Source organism: Saccopteryx leptura, chromosome 3 (assembly GCF_036850995.1).
Source record: "Saccopteryx leptura isolate mSacLep1 chromosome 3, mSacLep1_pri_phased_curated, whole genome shotgun sequence".
NCBI lineage: Eukaryota > Metazoa > Chordata > Mammalia > Chiroptera > Emballonuridae > Saccopteryx > Saccopteryx leptura.
In genome coordinates, this window is record NC_089505.1 from 99,425,385 (window position 1) to 99,444,402 (window position 19,018).

At 51.7% G+C, this 19,018-nt stretch overlaps 1 protein-coding gene across 3 annotated transcripts; it reads left to right on the top strand.

The window, feature by feature from the left end:
* The first annotated feature begins 14,009 nt into the window (after positions 1-14,009).
* C1QA (complement C1q A chain) lies at positions 14,010-16,977 on the top strand. Of its 3 annotated transcripts, none has more exons than XM_066375379.1 (3): positions 14,010-14,161; positions 15,007-15,176; positions 16,215-16,977. In XM_066375379.1, the coding sequence occupies exons 2-3, from the start codon at positions 15,014-15,016 to the stop codon at positions 16,787-16,789; spliced, it is 738 nt and encodes a 245-aa protein (XP_066231476.1). In that variant the 5' UTR covers positions 14,010-14,161; positions 15,007-15,013; the 3' UTR covers positions 16,790-16,977. The 3 variants fall into 3 exon arrangements, with proteins under 3 accessions (XP_066231476.1, XP_066231478.1, XP_066231477.1); XM_066375381.1 differs by having other exon boundaries at positions 14,044-14,157; XM_066375380.1 differs by lacking the exon at positions 14,010-14,161 and adding an exon at positions 14,519-14,678.
* Positions 16,978-19,018: the final 2,041 nt, after the last annotated feature.

Consider the following 19,018-nt stretch of genomic DNA (forward strand, 5'->3'; position numbering starts at 1 on the left):
TTGATTTGCCCTAGGTCGCATACTAATGAGTAGTAAAATCAGGGTCAGGATTCCAACCCAGTTCATTCTGTATCCAAGCCCTGAGTCCATACCCATTGGACACCTGCTTCTGCAACCCTCCCCCCTTTTTTAGGTGAGAGGAGGGGAGATAGTGAGGCAGACTCCTGCATGCACATGACCAGGATCCACCTGGCAACCCTGTCTGGGGCCAATGCTCAAGTACTGAATCATCCTCAGTGGCTGGGCCACGCTCAAACCAGTCGAGCCACTGGCTGCAAGAGGGGAAGAGGGAGAGAAGGGGGAAGAAGAGGGGGAAAGAAGCAGATGGTCGCTTCTCCTGTGTGCCCTGATTGAACCCAGGATGTCCATATGCCGGGCTGATGCTCTATCCACTGAGCACCAGCCAGGGCCTGCACCTTTTGTTTAAAGCTGAGCCCAGCTAGCTGCTCACCTACCTACTAGCTTTATTTAAGGCCAGCCCCTCCCTCCACTGATGGCTCCCCTGCTCCAGGAAACCTTCTGGGTCACCTCCTGGGGTTAGAGCCAGAGCTGTGACAAGGAGACCAAGAAAGGCCGGGCCCAGAGGGAGTGAGACCAGGCCCTGCGCTGCTCCCTGGCAACTCCACCAGCCAGGGGTCTCATCAGTGTCAGCAGAGCCTCTCAGTAAGATGGGTTTAACATTTCCGGCACAGCCTGCCTGGGCTGCCTGTCTCTCTCAGGAAGGGGCTGGGGGGAGGGGTGTAGCATGAAAGACTGTGACAGCCAGGCCTGTGAGACTGTCATGTGTGCGCCCCTCTCCGAGAGCCTGATGAAGAAGACAGTGCGGCTCCAGCCCCATTCCGAAGGCTTGTGAGAGCGGCAGTCCGCATTGTGGGCGGGCTCCTGCGTGCCAGGCTCCGTGCTGAGTGCCCCAAGTGTCCCATTCACTGTTCTCACAGCTATATACACATGGAGGAGGCACAAGGAACAGCCCCACTTTACAGTTAGGAAAACTGAGGCTCGGAGATGTGAAACTGATAGCCTAAGATCACAGAAACAGCATAGCAGATGCAGGACCAAGTCTTACTTGTCCCCAGGGCCTTAAACTCCATTCTTAAAAGCCTCAGTTGAAAAATGTTCATTGCATAAACATGGTGCCTGGTCGTGGGGAACATCCCCCTGCCGCTTAACGAGGCAGGAGAGAAAGCTCCTGGCCAGGGACATAAAGACAGATTTAATCCTGCTTCTGACCGACCAGTCGCACTATGCGACCTTGGGCAAGTGGCTTAAACCCCACTGATCCCCCGCTGTGACATCCTCAAAGGGGAGATTTTACACAACAGAGTCTAAAAGGGATAACTCTGCTCTTCTGCTGTCTGGAGGCCCCTCTGCCTCTCCCTCGGATTCCTGGGCTGAGGAAGACTTTCATATTCTGAAGGAGGAGGTGGCCTGTGGCAGCGAGTCTTGGGAAAAGCAAACAGCACAAGAAGGTCTCCAAATGTAAAGTGGAGTTGACCTGGTCGGACCCCCATCAGGGAGCGGCCGACCAGCAAGAAGTGACATGCCCAAGGTCACACAGCCCATTAGCATCCATGAAAGGATTCCCAGCCTAGCAGCTCCCCGTGCAGCTGCCGCAGCACTGAAAATGTTCAAAGAAATTTAAAAGCTTTACCTTTGGCCCTTGTTTTTTTTAATCTTTATTACTTTTTCTTTGAAGAAAATAGCACATTGGGGTTCTTGGAAACTCTCCCCCCCCCCCTTTAAACAAAAAAAAAGAAAACTCAGTCTAGAAAACCCTGAAGATAGAAATGGCATTTCAACTTCCTCCCGCTACCCCCACCCCACCCCCACCCCAGTGCCCAGACACCCGGTGGCTGTCTCCCTGAGTCCCTGGCGGCTGCCACCGTCATGGAGTGGCCCAGTGGGAGAACTTGCTGGACCAGCTGCTGCATAAACAGCAAGCGACTTCAGACAGACTGGAAAATTCAGGCGCCACTTCAAAGGTGCGCTGACAGGCGGTACGGCGGTGGGAGCGCCGAGGTGGCCTCCCCTGACGACCAGCTGTAAGCAGGGGGCTGGACGCGCTGCTGTGTTCGCACGGAGAAACAGTCGACAGAAGGACAGGTACCGCCTCTCCCCCACCAGCCAGGAAGCTCTTACAATATTTGTCAACCCCTGAGCTCCAGGGGGACAGATGAGCCTGCTTGGGGGGCGGGGCAGGACAGAGCGCTGGCCCTCGGGCTGGGACGCTTCCTGCCGCTGCCATCCTTCACCCGCTGAGCTTGGGGCCTCAGGCAGAGAGCGGGTGGCAGGAGCCCAGCATGCATGGCCGGCTGAGAGGGAGGGGCCTGTGTGCTGGGCAGTGTGCCGGCCACAGCCAACCTTGGGGCCACGTGGTTCCTCTCCCCTTTTACAGATGAGGGAAAGCTGGCCCGAGAGAGGCAGCAGGCAGCCCCTCTAGAAAGGGTGGAGTGAAGTCAAAGTACTGGGGGGCTGCAGATGTGTGCGTGCCTGTGTGTGCCTATGTGTGGGTGCCTCATGCATGTCTTCAGCACCCCCTCTTTCATGCTCACGCTCCCCCGATTCACTCACCCCATCCTAGGCACCCTCACCCTCACCTCTCTCTGTCCCCCTCTCTCCTTCCTCCGTGTCTCCCCCTCAGAAGGACATTGGAATGAGACAACCCAGATTCCATGCCCAGATTGCCCCTCACAGGCCGTGTGACCTCAGATGAGAGACCCCAGTTCTCTGAGCCTCAGCTGTGAAATGGGACGTGTGGCTTTGCCTTCATGGAGAGGTGAGCTTGTGCCCCAACACACGTGAGCCCCTAACATACACAGGTTCCTCCTTACTCCTCCTCCCCCTCCACCCTCCATCCTCTTCTCCCGTCTCCTCTCCTTCGTTCCTTCCCAACCCCTTTCTGTGCCTCCATTTCCCCATCTGTAAAATGGGGATAATGCTACCTGTGGGGTGGTCAGCAATGGGGGACGGTCACATAGGGAACCCAGACCCAGGAACTTGGCTAGAACTGCCCACATCCATGGCGCCAAAAGAAACTTCCCAGAAGCCCTTTGGAAAAAAGTGACTGTCCATCAGCCAGTGAGATTTTACCACGTCATATTAGCTCGACCACCCTAGAGACCCTTTAAATATCCCCCACGCAGGTCACCCTATGTGACTTCCCTGGCCTCCATGTCCCTGGGACCAGGGAACCTCATCGGGCGGGAAGAGCTCTGTACTCATTAAAGCCTTTACTATTCCACATTCTGTGGCTATGGCCCCTTCCTTCTTCCTCGGCGGGGAAAAATACCTTACACTACCTATCTCCAAGACCAGTGGGGGGATTAGGAAAGATATTTGTAAGCAGGGCTGTGTTTCTCATCATCCTAATATCTCAATGGCACATAAACATCAGTTGTTATTACTGGATGGGGGAGGGGCATTGCTCTGTGTGTGTGTTTAACTGTTTGCTCTAATCTTCAGTGTACCACAAAATGGCTTAGGACATACGTATACAGTCATGAAACCACCACCCAAATAAAAATGCAGAGCCTTCTAGCATCCCAGAATGTTCTCACTCTTAGTCAATACCCCCCCCACACACACACACACACATACACACCAGAGGTAACCACTACTCTGTATACAAAGTTTTAGCCTTAAAAAGCTGTGGGATTAGACTACAGAGAAGAGAATGGGTTGGACAGACGGGGCGAAGCAAGGGGACCAAGGTGCATGTATCTGGCAGAGATATGGCAAGATTCCATGTGGGGCGAGAAAAATGCTGGCTGTCAGAGAAGGCCTGTGAGCCTGTGGTCTCAGGGGACCCCTTCTCCCGGAGCCTCCTGCTGCCCGAGGGAGAGGCAAGAAGAGTGCACAACGGCTTGTGGTCACATGCATCTGGGGGCTCTGGGATGCGCCAGCCCAGCAGAGCCAGAAACTTGGGCAGCTGCTGCCCTCGGGCCTTTGATGTGACAGAGATGGAGACACACACATGCCCGACAATTAATTAATTGTGACTTTCACCGCGCAGCGGCCGCTTCCTATTGATCTGTGCCCGTCTGGTGTGAGAGAGACAATTAGGAGGGAGCGCAGCAGCGGTAGCTAATTACCCACAGAATGGAAACCATGCCTTTCAATTTATTAAACTTTTATCACAAAAATAACCTGGCACTCCTTCCTGCTGAGAAGCAAAGGGGGGTTACTCTGGAGCGGCAGCCCAAGTTGGCCCTTCCCAGATGCCAAAAGCCCTAGGAAGTTGCAACCACCCCCTAGCCATGGAAGACCCCCACACACCTGGGCCCTGGGAAATAGAGCTGTTGAGGGGGGGCACACTATCAAAACTAGCCTTGGGATCTGTGGCCTGTGTTCTGAGTAAAATCAGGCAGCAGACCAAATGAAATCAGACAGAAGCTTTCAAGGAATCTGGCGGCTTAGATAAAGGCCTGGAAATGTCTGAGCCAAGCAGCTCTTGGATATCACCCCGTCCAATCCCTTGGTGACAGAGACAGCCAGGTGAGGGGTCATGTGGCCCCTGCATCAAACCTCAGCCACATCTCCTAGGATTGGTACTGCCTACAACTGTTTAGCACCTACATGGAAGAGACGGCCATTCCCATTTTACAGATGTGAAAACTGAAGCTCAGAGAGGCAAAGGTGCTTGTTCCAGGCCACACAGCTGTACACTAACGCCCAGTTTGAAGCTCCGCTCTCTTAGTCTCTTAGGGCATGGCCTTGGGTGAGTGAGGTTACCTTTCAGAATGATACATCTATCCTAAAAAGAAGTTGTGAACATTTGGATACAATAATTTTAAAACCCTGCCTGCCCTTCTGCAGGGTAACTGCCATTGCCATTGGCTATAGAGAAACTATAGGGAAGCTCTGAGATGGGGGCCACTGATGAGAGGCCAGCATCCAGGCTGCAGGGAGAGCAAAGGATTCCCAGCCAGCCGTCTTTCTGCTCCATACACATCTCTAAGTTCAGGACCTGGTTCTGCCTCTTGCTGGATGCCTGTGGGGGACTCTGAACAGGACTTTGAGGCCCTTAGATCTGCCTGGTCGTGGGGACACTCCTATACGAGTAACATCCGTGGAGTCTGCCCACAGCCCCATGAGGCAGGTGGAATAGTACCTGTTAGAGATGAAGATACTGACACCTGAGAAGGGAGGGAGGAGACCGAGGCAGCACAGAACCAGGCTGAGCACCCTGTCTCCAGCATCGCAAGCCAGGGTTCTTCCAGGTGCCTGGGCAGAACTAGTGCCCTGGCCTGGCTCTAACAACAGCTTAGATCCACACCCTAGGCTGGCCCCAGAGACTGACTCATGAGACTGTACTTCCTCTCCTCCCCACAGCTTCGGTTCCTGCAGGACATGGTGAGAATGAAGGGAGGGTGCTTATTCCACCAGCCCCTAGCCTAATATGTGCCAACTTCCACCGGGCCTCCCAGCAACTCCCTATCTATCTAGAGCCAAGAGGCTGGAGAAATCGAGTGGGGGGGCCCCAGAGAGGCTGCTCAGAAGTCTTTTTCCCAGGGGAGGAAAGAGCTGAACTGCGGGCCATTTGCATTGTTTCCCTGGGCCCTCGCTCCAAGCCCCCAGAGACACCTGCTCACTCGGAATTCATTCTCCCTCCTTGGGCTCATCCTTCCCATGAATTGGGACAAGATTCTCTGAACAAGCACTCTATATTTCTAGAGTAAACAGTCTCTGGTATTGTGTGAATAGGGCCTGGACAAGAATGACGTGAGTGAGGTGCTGAAGGTGTGCAATATTTAAGAAAGTGCTCAGCTCCTGGAGTTGATTCTGCACTTGTACAATCCCGAGAGTGTATGCCTCCTTCAATTTTGCTCCTTGGTGCAGTTGGTCTTGTGATTAGTGATTGAAAGGCTTCAGGAGTGACTCCCCTGCTCCCAGGCACGTTCTTCTCCTGCCTTGCCTGAAACCCCAGACCAGGATTATGGTAAGGAGGGTGAGGATCTCACCCTGAAAGGCAAGTCTGTTGAGAATAAGCCCCAGGGCCTTGGGCTTTGATTGGGCAGCAGGTGGCCCACAGGGGGCACTATGAGCATCGCTTGATCCTTTCTGATTTGAGTTCCTACCCAGCCAGACCATGCTAGACACGTACTGTCCAGCTGTCAGTACAACCTAAAAAGTTTGCATTATCTCCACTGCTCAATGAGAAAGCTGAGACTCGGGAAATGACTTGCCAAGGTCACAAACGTAAGGACCGGTGCTGCTCAGATTCAAAACCCGTCCTCACTGAACCCCCGCCTGTTTCCCTGCCTCCCCTAGCGCTCCAGACACAAGGCCGGCAGGTGTTCTGGGGAACGCAGAAGGCGAGCTCCCCACTCCTTCTCTGGCTGCTCCAGCCCCCAGCAGTCAGGGCCACTGTTCCCAGAGCCTGTCCCTCCTCAGCAGCCGGTGCTCGCAGCTCTGACAGCCTTTCCCAGGAGCCCGCCAGGGACTCATTTGCATACTACGGTGTCATTTGCATACTACTTAGGAAAGCCTTTGCTTTTCCCACCTGCAGCAAACTCCAGGCTGATTAGTTCTCCCCGCACTGGAGAGTTAATTACTCTCCCGCGTAGACCGGGTGTTTATTTGTAATCAGCAGAGGGCTGGGAGGAGGGGGAGGAAACAGGGCAGGAGCAGCTGTCCTCCCGGATTCCGGAGTCGCTCCGCCGGGAGAAAATGAGTGCGAGCTGGGGCACCACAGACTCGACCGTGAACCCTGGCTCTGCCCTGGCACGCCGTGTGACCGTGGGCGTGCCCAGCTCAGGGCAAGGAGGGAGGGAGACTGGACTCAAGGTTAGGGGAGTGTGGGACCACTGCCCACAGGGCGCTGCTGGCAGGACCCTACAGAGATGGAGGCTCAGAGCATCACTATAAAGAAAGGAGCTCCCGGAACCCAGGCGCCTGGGCAGGGAAGGGGCTAGGACCAGACATTGTCTATCCCAGACACCTTCCAGGACTACCCTAGGGCGGGGCTGGTGGGCGGAGCCCTGTCCACAGAGACTGGACCAGCTCTGCTATGCGATGCTGGAACTCATGGGCCTCTCTGAGCCTCGGTCTTCCCATCGGGGCCCTGGGAGGGTGATCCTTGAGGGGAATCACATGAGCCCGGCAGGGGCTGAGAAAAATATAATCTCGACTCAGATGTAAGAAATATTTCTGAATTGCTAGTTTGGAAATGGTCTCAGCCCCAGGGGAGATTTAATGACCCTCCTTCCCTCCTACCCCCACCCAAGGAAACTGGACTCGCCCCCTATCCTCCTCATCAAGGCATTTAAACCCTTCGGCACCTGCTCCCCACTTGTCAGATGCTACAAGGTTACATGCAAACGTCCAACATGTCAAGGTTGAAAAGAAACCTCAGTTGTCCTCAGAGCTCCAGAAAGATACCAGGCTGCCTGCCTCAGCTCACCCGGGGCACCCAGGGAAAAGGCAGACGCCCTGCCCCAGAGATTCTGATGCAGGAGGTAGGATGCAGCTCAGGCTATGGTATTCTCAACCAGCTCCCCCACGTGACTCTGACCATTGCTCTGTTCCAATGCCTCCCCTCTTTTGTACAGATGAGGAGGCTGAGGCCCAGAGCAGTGATATCCAAGGACACCTAGCTGAGCTGGGAATAGAACCCGAGTCCCTTGCCTCCAGCCCACAGTGGCCTCTCCTGATGGAATTCTGGCTCAGGGAGAGATACCTAGAAGGTAGCTGGCTGTGGCAATGATGTGGGGGTCGTGGTAGGGGAACGTGGCTGAGGTTTGTGGCTAGCCCACAGGAGCCGTGACCTTGGCCCTATTGCCCTGGGAAGCAGAGAGGAGCATCCCCCTCCAGCCCACCTCTTCCTATCAAGACAGGCTTTCCAATGAGCCACTCACCTACTGGCTGTGTGATCTCCATAGGTTGTAAGATAAAATGTAGAATGGACTTTTGTCTTAGTATAAATGTATCCAGTGCATACCATTTTTGACCTGAAATTCAAATTGAACTGGGAAGTCTATTAAATCTGGCAGCCCCAGATCCATGAGCAAGTCACTTTGTTTCTCTGAGCCTCAGCTCCTTCATCTTTGAAAAGAAACCAACATACTACCCTGTAAGGACACTGTGTGAATTAAATGAGATGCTATATAGAATGCCTGGCACAGGGGAGGTGATATGAAGCTGGCAAATCTTGCCTTCAGAGTCCCATACCCAATACTTCTATCTCCGCCATTCTCCTCTCCCTTTCAGAGTTCCTGTTGTAAGGTCGGTGGGCAATGGGGGAAGGTCACGTGAGGAACCAGACCTGGAAACTTTGGCTAGAACTGCCCACACCCATGGGCGCCAAAAGAAATTTCCCAGGAGTCCTTTGGAAAAGAGCGACTGTCTGCCAGCCAGTGAGATTTCGCCACGTCATATCAACTCGCCTCCACCCTAGACGACCCTTTAAATATCCCCCACGCGGTTTTGTCCATGCAACTTCTCTGGCCTCTGTCCCCGGGACCAGAGAACATAGTCCAGGAAGCACTGTACTAAATAAAGCTTTTACTATTTCACACTTCGTGGCTACGCCCTTCCTTCTTCCTCGGCAGGGAAAAATACCTTACACCTGTTATAGGCCCTGATGTACAGGATAACAATGGAACATCTCCAGAAGGGTACTTGATGTGGTGGAAATAACTATTATTTACTGGCTGCATGACCTTGCATAAGTCGTTTGCCCTCTCTGAGGTTTGGTTGCCTCATCTGTGAAAAGAGTTCATCAGTCACAGCACTCCCTCCTTAGGGTTAGGATGATGAAACGAAATAGTGTATTAAGCGCTAGTACTAGACCTAGCAGTAGCTCCCAGTCTCATCTTGCAAATGTACATCTTCAATTTTAAAACATCCTGGAGAAGTCGATGCTTACCCCATGGACACAATGGATAAGCTGGAAATTCAGGCAGGTGATGGGCAGATGAAGGAGATCATTTCTGCATGGGGAGCTTTCCCCTGTCCACTTGCCTAAAACTGACCCTGAAATCTGTGTGAGCTAGTATTATCCTGACCTCTGTGTGCCACAGTCGCTGACTGTGGGTCTGACAGCCCCCAGGACCAGCCCCTACAAAGCAGAGGCAACAGCTCCTTGCTGGGCCCCACAGCTTGCTGTTTGTTTTCCAAACTCACTCCTAATCCTCTTAATCTTTTTACATCTCACCTTCTTACACCCCTGGTGGCTTCCATTAGCACCTTTCCTGACTGATCTGGCGCTGGGAACTTTCCCCAGAGCTGTCCCTCCTGGCCCCAGACAGGCGTAGCTGCTTCCCTCTGGGCAGCCAGGATGCTGGTCTCCAGCTGGGACCTCGGATAGAGGGTGGGAGGCCTTCTCAACTGGTCACCATACCTTGATCTCTGAGTGGCAGAAGGGGGGGGGAGAAGGAAGAGATGGGACGTTGCTAAGTTCCCGCCACATGTCAGGGATAAACCACGCTGATATGAAGCCTCACCACAATTCAAAGGGTCATTGTCATCCCCAGACAGGGCAAATGGGAGGCGGCCGCTGAATTTGAATACACGCTGCTTCCATCTCAATGTATTATTCCTTGTTTATAGTCCCGTCCATTTCTCATACAACAGTCCCCAAAAGAGCTTTTATCTGCCAAGAGAGAGGCAAAGAATAAAGCGTGTGCACCAAAGATGCATGGCGGGCTCTGACAGCTCCCGCCTCTTTGCCCAAACACCCTCTCTCCCCAACAAACCTCTGACCTTATTGGGTGGAGGGATAGAGAATAAAAGGAGAGACCCAGAAGACCCCTAGGAGGGGAAGGGTTTACGCAAGAAGATAAAATGAAGACAATATTCGTAATAAAGAGCCAAGTGACAGGGAAGAATTAGGGAGGAGAAAAAGTGGTTCAGGCAGAGGGCGCAGGAGGGTTTTTTGTTTGCTTGTTTTGTTTTATTTTGTTTTCAGAAAGAGGCTGTTGAAGATAGAGGTGTGGGGTAGTAGATGGGAGAGGAAAGGATATTAGTGTAAACTCTATGCCTCCTCCTCAGTGTTCAAACAACAGTGGAGGACTGAGTGCATATGTTCACAGGGCGGCACCTGGAGGAGTTACTTGTACAAGAATGTTCTTGGCAACGTTATTCGTCATGACCCAAAATGTCCACAGACAGGAGAAAGGCTAAACAAAAAGGGTGATATGTGTACACAGTGGAATACTACTCAGCAATACAAACAACACTGATTCATGCAATAAGACGAATGAATTTACAAGCATGTGAAGTGAGAGAATCCAGACACAAAAGACTCACTGAATGATTGTATGTACATCAAGTTCAAGAGCAGGCAGAAGTAACCAATGATAACAGAGTCAGAGCACACTGGTCACTTTGGGGACATGGTGGGGGGAGGTTCTACAAGGGGCACTAGACAAATGGCTGGGGTGATGGGAATGTTCTCTGTTTTGATCTGGGTGATGACAAATGGTGTATTCATGTGCTTGAAAAGCCACTAAGCAGTGCATTTCAAATGTGCATTTCACTGTATGTAAATGAAATGTCAATTTTTTAATTAAAAAAAGAAATACAAGAACTTCAGAGTTACATCTATATTCATTTGACTATCTGCATTTTGCCTAATAAGATTCAGAGAAAGAAAGAGCTAAAGGTTTCAATCTGATGAGGTAGGTGATGCTGCCATGCCTCCAGATGCTCAAGGGGCCTATTTCTGGAATGAGCATGGACTGGACCCACTGTTCCACCCTCTGCCTCAGATGCTATGAGCTTCTCATGGTGCAAACGCCTCACCACTGAGTATGACTCCAGTCTTTAAGAATTCAACTTCCTTCCTTCCTTCCTTCCTTCCTTCCTTCCTTCCTTCCTTCCTTCCTTCCTTCCATTAAAGAAAGGACTTGTGCATTAGCCAACTGATACTCAACTAAAGAAAGAGAAATCTGTTCTAATGTCAAAGCCAAAGGCGACCGCACAGAACTACTGCAAAATGATAATATTGCCTCCAACATGGCACTTTCCTAAGATTTTTTTCCCCAACAGTAATATTGACGATTTATAATTTTTGCCTAATATGCTAATTTTGAACCCCAACCCTTGAGTGAGATGTGACTCCACCATAAAGAACTTGAGTGATTTAGAGATTACTTTTTGGTTATTCCGCAGAGCCCTGACTATACCCCGAGACTGAGCCTCTATAAGCATGACAAGGGGCTTCCCCTCATCCCACCATCTCCTGCCTCCTCTCCACCAGACTGAGCCCTGGAGAAGTGGAAACTGTGCCTGTCCCTTCTGACTGAAGATGCCCCTGTTGTGACATTCACAGGTCATCACTATGATGTGTTCATTACTATCGATGCCTTTTATTTCTTGGGAAGTGTTTAGGCTCTTGTAACAGCCTGATAAGTAAAATCATCCCACACTTGGAAATAATGCAAGTAGATAACTGGTGTCCTTTCAAAGTCAAATTAGAGCAGTATCTGACAAGCCCTATTAAGGGTCATCCGACACTCTAGGGGAATGTCACTTTGCTTGACTTATTGTTTACTATTGATCTGGGGCCTAGGCTTTGGAAAGGTAGCTGGTAGCTGGTAGAAAACTGATAAGTTGCAAATTATTTTCGTCTGGTAGAGATGCAAATGACTTCTCTCCAATAGAGAAGATTACCCCAACATTATGATTTTATGGCCCTATAGGACATCAACCTGTTTTGTATCTAACTTAACAACCTTATGAATATTCTAGAATTCTTGTGTGGTTTTTTTTTTTGTTTTTGTTTTTTTTATTATTTATTCATTTTAGAGAGGAGAGAGAGGGAGTCAGAGAGAGAGAGAGACAGGGGGGAGGAGCTGGAAGCATCAACTCCCATATGTGCCTTGACCAGGCAAGCCCAGGGTTTTGAACCGGCGACCTCAGCATTTCCAGGTCGACGCTTTATCCACTGCGCCACCACAGGTCAGGCTCTTGTGTGTTTTTTTTAACTGTTGTTTTAGTAAATCTCTCACTTCACTCTCTCCATAAGTGTGTATATATACATACATATATACCTACACACACACACATATTTACACATACACACATATATATTTTTTTCAAATTCTTCATTGAACTAGCTCTGTCATCCTGCTGGTTCCTTCATTAATAAGCTACAAAACAATTGATGTGTATCCACTATGTGTTTTTACAAGACTTGTGTATTTAATATCTTGAAAACTATACTTTGAGGGGCCTTTCACAGTGTTTGGTTTTTGCTCCCACTAACTCGGCCTCTTTCTATGTGGACAAATCTTTCTGTCTTTGGTCTTCCGTTTCCTCATCTAGAAAATGGGAGCGATCAGGGCTGTGGGTTCTGACTCTGACATGTGATATTTCTAACTCCTCTCACAAGGAAGCAAAACTAAAACAATGCAATCAAAGCCAATGAATGCCAGAAGGGATGTTGCAGACGATTTGGAGCAATCCTTCCTGTTTCCAACACACTCCTCCATCTTGATAGATGGAGAAAGTGAAGCTCAGAGAAGTTAGGTAACTTGCCCAAGGTCACACAGATATTATTCATGATGATGACTTATTGCAATGTAGTGTTTGACAGTATAAATATCCTCATGAGTTTACATAATCTTTCAGCAGCCCAGTGAGGAGGATGTATTATCCCCATTTTACAGATAAAGAAACTGAGGTCCAGAGAAATGATGCAGCTTGCCCAAGGTCACACAGAGATCCTCCCAACCTCCTGAATCCTGGGGAACAAGAGAGGGGCCAGCAGGACAAGCTCTGGTCCCTCCCTTTAAACTAAAGCATCCCTGTTTGTATCTGTTGGATATATATTGGGTGCTATACAAGATTGCAAATGAAAGAGGAGTCCCAAAAGCTTGAGAATCTGACTCTAGACCATCTTCATCTGCCTGTGTATAACAGCCCTCCCTTTACTGCTCCTCCTCCCTCTCTCTCTCTGACAATTTTTTTTTTTTTTTTTTGGAGAGGGACAGAGAGAGAGACAGATATGGACAGACAGGAAGGGAGAGAGATGAGAAGCATCAATTCTTCGTTGTGGCACTTCAGTTGTTCAGTGATTGCTTTCTCATATGTGCTTTGACCAGGGGGCTACAGCAGAGCAAGTGACCCCTTACTCAAGCCAGTGACCTTGGGCTCAAGCCAGCAACTCCATGCTCAAGCTGGTGACCTCAGGGTTTTGAACCTGGGTCCACTGCATCCCAGTCCAACACTCTATCCACTGCGCCACCGCCTGGTCAGGCTGACAAATTTCTCAGGAAAAAAAAACATGGTCCAGGAAGAAGTAAAAAGATAAGGTCACCCCAGGCCTGAACATGTTGGTCTCCAGTCTGGGAGAGACAGATCTCTCAGTTAAAAAAAAAATGTAGTCAGGGTCCAAGCTAGCAATGATGACGTGAGCTGTGCTGACAGGTAGTGAGCACCCCATCAGCGAAAGTGAGTAAGGCTAGATGAGTCATCCGAATGTTAACAGCAATTCTCTAGTCTAGATAGTAGAATTCATGGGTTTTTGTCATTATTTTTTAAATATTGATAAAAGCTCATTATTAAGCATTCACCATGTGCCCAGTGTTTTGTATGTGTATTATATCTTTAAAACTGCAGAGTAATCCGATGAGGTGGAGAAACTGTTGTTCACAATCAATAAGGAAACCAAGGCCCCAGGAGGTTAAGTTTCTTTCCAAGGATGTGCAGCTCGGAAGTGGCAGGTCTAGGAAGCTGGTTTCTAAGCTACTCATTACTGCCTCACTGTTTTCCTTTCTCTCTGCTTTTCTGTATTTACAAGCTTTTGACAATGAATACATGTTGTTGCTTTCAAATCCTAAAACAGTCTTACAGGTTACTGATTTTTAAAAAGGTGCCTTTCGCCCTGATGGTCTATGCTTCTCCGGTTCTCCCGGCCCCTCCCAGTCCCCCTCCACCGCCCTCCGTCCCTGCAGACTTCCACCTGCTGTCCCTGCCCCCACACTCACTGTGGCTTGGGGTAGGATGTCCAATGTCCCAGTATTGCTGAGGTCTGCTCAAAATGTTCCTGGTGGCCTCTGGGCCCTCGACACTGGCGGGGGCCGGTCCGGAGAAGGAGAAGGGGAAGTGGGAAGGGATGTGAAACTTGGCCGCTGGCCGGCACCACCCTGCTGCGTGTCCCACAGAGATCCCCGAGTGGACAGCAGGAACATCCAGTTGAGTTGACCACTCGAGGCAGGTGAGGCCCTCGCTGGAGAGGGAGGGGGGGGCCATGAAGTCCAGGAACCAGGGGAGCAGACCTAGCAGGTGGGCCGCTGAGGCTGGCAGGGAGGGAGCGCCCACATCTGGCGGGTCTGTGCCAGGGTTGGGCTGGGTGGGGCACGGATTCAGGACCCAGAATCAGTCAGTGGGGGACCTTAGCTCCTTACACTGGAGGTGGTGACAGACACCCATCAGCTCTAACCAGTTTCTGGGTCCTGATCCCTCCCAGACACAAAAGCTAGAAAAAGGCTGGGAGGTTCAGAGCCCAGCGGAGGGGTCCCTCAGAGGGGGACAGTGGGTGACAGCCTGAAAGGGGACGAGTGTGTGTGGGGGAGGGAGCAGACGTGTTGTGGTGGGTGTTTATGAATTCATGTGGATAGGCACAGCTCTGCCATCTAGGTGAGAGAGTGTGAATAAATAAGGAGTAGGCTCCCAGTAAATATTTGTTCAATGGAATTGATCATCCGTAGGAGTACATGAACAAGTGTGTCCAGGTGAGTGACGGATGGAGTGTATCTGGGTGTCAGTTTGTGTGTCCAGCAGTGTGTGAGCGAGAGGCAGTTTGGTGTCTAAGTGTGTGACTCTATGGGTGTACTCAGTTGCGTGTGTGAATCTGTGTGAGTTTGTGGTTCTATGTAAAGATTTGGGTTCCCTGGAGCTGGCCAGAGGGTGGACATAGAGCCCCTTGAGCAGGGAGCTGTGCACTGGTGATGATGATGGGGGGTGTCTAGATATCATTGTGTGTCTGGGATTCAGATGTGCGAGTGGATGTACATGAGTGTGTGATGACCAGCCTGGCCAAGCCCTGCTGTGTCTCTACAGTGGCATCATGGAAGCCCCATGGGGCTGGCTGGTGGTTGGTGTGCTGGCCATGTCCTTGGCCTCTACAGTGACCCAGGATGTGTGCCCAGCACCGAATGGAAGGGATGGAGTCGCAGGAAAACCAGGCCGGCCCGGGCGACCAGGCCTCAAGGGGGAGCAAGGAGAGCCAGGTAAGTGCCTTCCTCTGGACTCCAGCCCCTCATCGCTTTACCTGGCCCGGGCTCCAAGGTGGAGGCTCGGGGGTGGCACCAAAGAGCAGGAGTCCTAGGCCCCCTACGTAAAGCCCCTCCAGTCTTCACTTGGCGCCAGGGTCAGAGGAGGGCCTAGCTTTCTCTCTGGACCTTGTTCCCAGGACCCTGGGCCTCTCCATGTCCTCCTGGCTGCTTGGGTCCTCTGTCGTTGGCCTCACCTTCCTCCTCTGGAGAATGGGTCGCTGCAAGCAGTAAATAAGAATGGTCCTGAAGCAGTGCCCTGTCCTTGGTCATTGTTCCGTCACCAGAACATCAATGCCCTAGGTTTTAAACTCTTGTGGTGTGACCCTCTCTGTGACGCAAAACTGAGGAAATTCTCATCTTTAAAATAGAGAAATAACCCCCCACCCAGCACATGGAGAGGAATCAATTAATAGCGGCTGTATCCTTTTTGCCACCTACCCATCCCCACTCTGTCCCTGCTCCCCTGCCCCAGCCCGTTCAGGCTTCAGAAACTCTTAGATTGGAGGGAGAAGCCCGGAAGTGAAGGGAAAGGAAGGGGGGCACGACCAGAGTGGGAAAGGAAGGTCTCGTGTCAGCCCCTGGGCCTCCCTGTGCACAGCAGACCAGAAGGAGCTGCAGAGACATGACAGCTTGCATCTGGGCACACGTTAGGGAGCCCCCGACCCTGCAGAGGTCAGGGTCAGTGGCCTGGTGGGGTGGGGAGTGCAGGGCCGTGGGCGCAGGCACAGTGGAGGAGCCAGGGTCCTGCTGGTCACAGAATCCGACACTTTCCCAGGTACCTGTTCACACTTCTCTCCATTTTATAGATAAAGAAGCTGAGGCTCAGAGAGGTTGAGATAGTTGCTGAAGGTCACAGAGCCAGCCAGACACAATGTCTGGAAGGCCCAGGCGCTCCCTTATCCACTATCCCACAGCATTTCGGGGCCTCAGCCATCTCCCTGAGGATGGGCAGGCTCTAGACCCTCTCTCCCTCTCTGGCCTTCCTCCCTCCAGGGGCTCCTGGCATCCGGACAGGCATCCGAGGTATTAAAGGAGACCAAGGGGAACCTGGACCCCCTGGAAAACCTGGAAAAATGGGCTACCCAGGACCCAGTGGCCCCGTGGGTGCCCCTGGCTCCCCAGGAAATAGGGGCATCAAGGGCAACCCGGGAAACATCAATGACCAGCCGCGGCCAGCCTTCTCGGCCGTGAGGCGGAACCCGCCGACGGGCGGCAACGTGGTCATCTTCGACACGGTCATCACCAACGAGGAAGACCGGTACGAGAGCCACTCGGGCCGGTTCATCTGCGCGGTGCCGGGCTACTACTACTTCACCTTCCAGGTGGTGTCCAAGTGGGACATCTGCCTGTCCATCATGTCCTCCAGGAGGGGCCAGACCCTGAGCAACTTGGGCTTCTGTGATGCCAACAACAAGGGAACTTTCCAGGTGGTGTCTGGGGGCACGGTGCTCCAGCTCCAGCAAGGAGACCAGGTCTGGATCGAAAAAGACCCTGTAAAGGGCCGCATTTACCAGGGTCCCGAGGCGGACAGTGTCTTCAGCGGCTTCCTCATCTTCCCTTCTACCTGAACTAGGGAAGGAGGGACCCCTCCCCATCCTGGCCTCATCTGCTTTCTGCTGTGTGACCCTGGCCCTCTCACTCCACCTCTCTGGTGTCTATGCTCTGCTCTGTAGAGTGGGGGTGCTGTTGTTTTAGCTGAAAAGGGAGCTGTTCCTGGAATAAATACTTTCTGGAATAAATAATGCCTGTGCCCATGTCCGCTGGCTTGAGGTTCCATTGCTACCCTGGGCACTGGGAGAGAGGCATGAGAATGACAGCTGTTGAGTGCTTACAAGGCAGACCCGTATTTAGGGTTTTACAGTATGGATTTGACAGGTCTGGGTCCACCATTTACTAGTTGTCTAATCATGCGCATATTATATAACTTCAGTGAACCTCAGTTTCCTAGTCTGTAAAGTAGGAATAATAATAGCACCTACCTCAAAAGATTTTTGGAGGATTAAATGACTTAACATATGAAAATTGCAGTATAGCACATCTAGTTCATTGTAAGGGCTACATAGTTTTAGCCATTATTACTTTTTAATTTTTTTCTTTTCTTTTATTTATTTTTTATACAGGGACAGAGATGGAGTCAGAGAGAGAGAGATAGACAGACAGGAAGGGAGAGAGATAAGAAGCATCTGTTCTTTGTTGCAGCTCCTTAGTTGTTCACTGATTGCTTTTTCATATGTGCCTTGACCAGAGGGCCACAGCAGACGGAGTGATTCCTTGCTCAAGCCATCGACCTTGGGCTCAAGCTGGTGAGCTTTGCTCAAACCAAATGAACCCATGCTTAAGCCAGCGGCCTCGGGGTCTCGAACCTGCGTCCTCTGTGTACCAATCCGACACTCTATTCACTGCGCCACCGCCTGGTCAGGCCCCTGTGTATTTTCTCAGAACTGGGTTTATCTTTGTGCTGTCTGTACATGCGCACACACACCACGAATGCACACTACACGTGCACACCTCCTTCAAGGTGCACATGGACCTACATCCCTGCACCAAGACCTGTCTACGCCTCACTGAAACACAAACACATGATCCCCTCCCTCAGCTCACACCCACTTCCTTAAACACACCCATGCACACCCCTGGACATCCACACAAGTTGTGCCTTCAAACCCACAGACATGTCTGGGGATATATGTGCTGTCATACCCACACACCCCTGCCTCACACACCCAAGTGCCTCCTGTAAGCCTCTCTTACACACACACCTTGAGACAGGGGTTCCAGGTACACCCCTGGCACACAGGTGTCACATCCTCCACTTTCTCCAACATGCACGTGCCTTAGAAATGCCCATGTTCGCCCACACATTGACCTCCACGCATGCTGACACCCTACAGGGACTGTCTCTCTCACCCACTAACTGACACACGGCAGCCTCAGAGTCCTCATGAGCACACAACCCCTGGGGCCCTGCCTCTGACATACAGTCATCACCCTCCCTCTTCTGGGGCTGCTGAGCCAACAGCCTTTGGGAGTCAGGAAGGAGAGAGTGACCCCTCTGTAGCCCCAGGGCAGTGCTGAACTGTACGGCCTCAGCCCCTACTGGGTCCCTGCCCTGCCCAGGGATCCCCCTGCCCCCTCAGAACACACTCGCCCGGAGACTGGGAAAAGAAACAGGCCTTTGAGCACCTACTATGTGCTGGACAGTTCATAGCCATTGATGCATTTGTTTTATCCCAGCAAAATCCATGGGGCTCAGGAAAGGGAGACATTGACTCAAGGTTACACTGCTGGAAAGTGGCAGGATCTAAATTTGAGCCAGCTCTGCTTGCCCCCAAAGTAGAGGACTTCTTTCGTTGTGGTGGGATTCGAAGAAAATGCCAGTGGTGGAGACCCATAGGAGGCGGGAGAGACCAGGCTATAGAAATAGTGGTTGCAGCCTGCTCCTTACCCTAATTCCCACCCAGACCTACCCACCTCTGTGGAAGCAAAGCACTGCTCCCCTGGAAGGAAGGGACGCAGCTGGACCCGGCAGGCAGGGGAGGGAAGGGCTGAGCACGGGCCGAGGCTGCCATCTGCTGGGCAAACCAGATCCAGGCGCAAATGAGGTGAGGATGATGGGCGCCCAGGTGCCACCAGCCATTTCTCCCGCCCCGGACTCCCAGGGCTCGGTGCATTCTCACCTTGGCTCTCGTCCCACACTCTGCAGCCCTGTGCCAGGGTGTGGAGGGACAGATGGGAAGACTGAGGCCCTGAGGGTCACTGCAGGAGGCCGGGGCAGGGCTCTGAACGCCTGCCCATGC

Bases quoted from the DNA above. Each gene is read 5' to 3' on its own strand.
- C1QA (XM_066375379.1), top strand. From the start codon at position 15,014: ATGGAAGCCCCATGGGGCTGGCTGGTGGTTGGTGTGCTGGCCATGTCC. The intron at 15,177-16,214 runs GTAAGTGCCTTC...TCCTCCCTCCAG, and splicing joins GGGGGAGCAAGGAGAGCCAG to GGGCTCCTGGCATCCGGACA.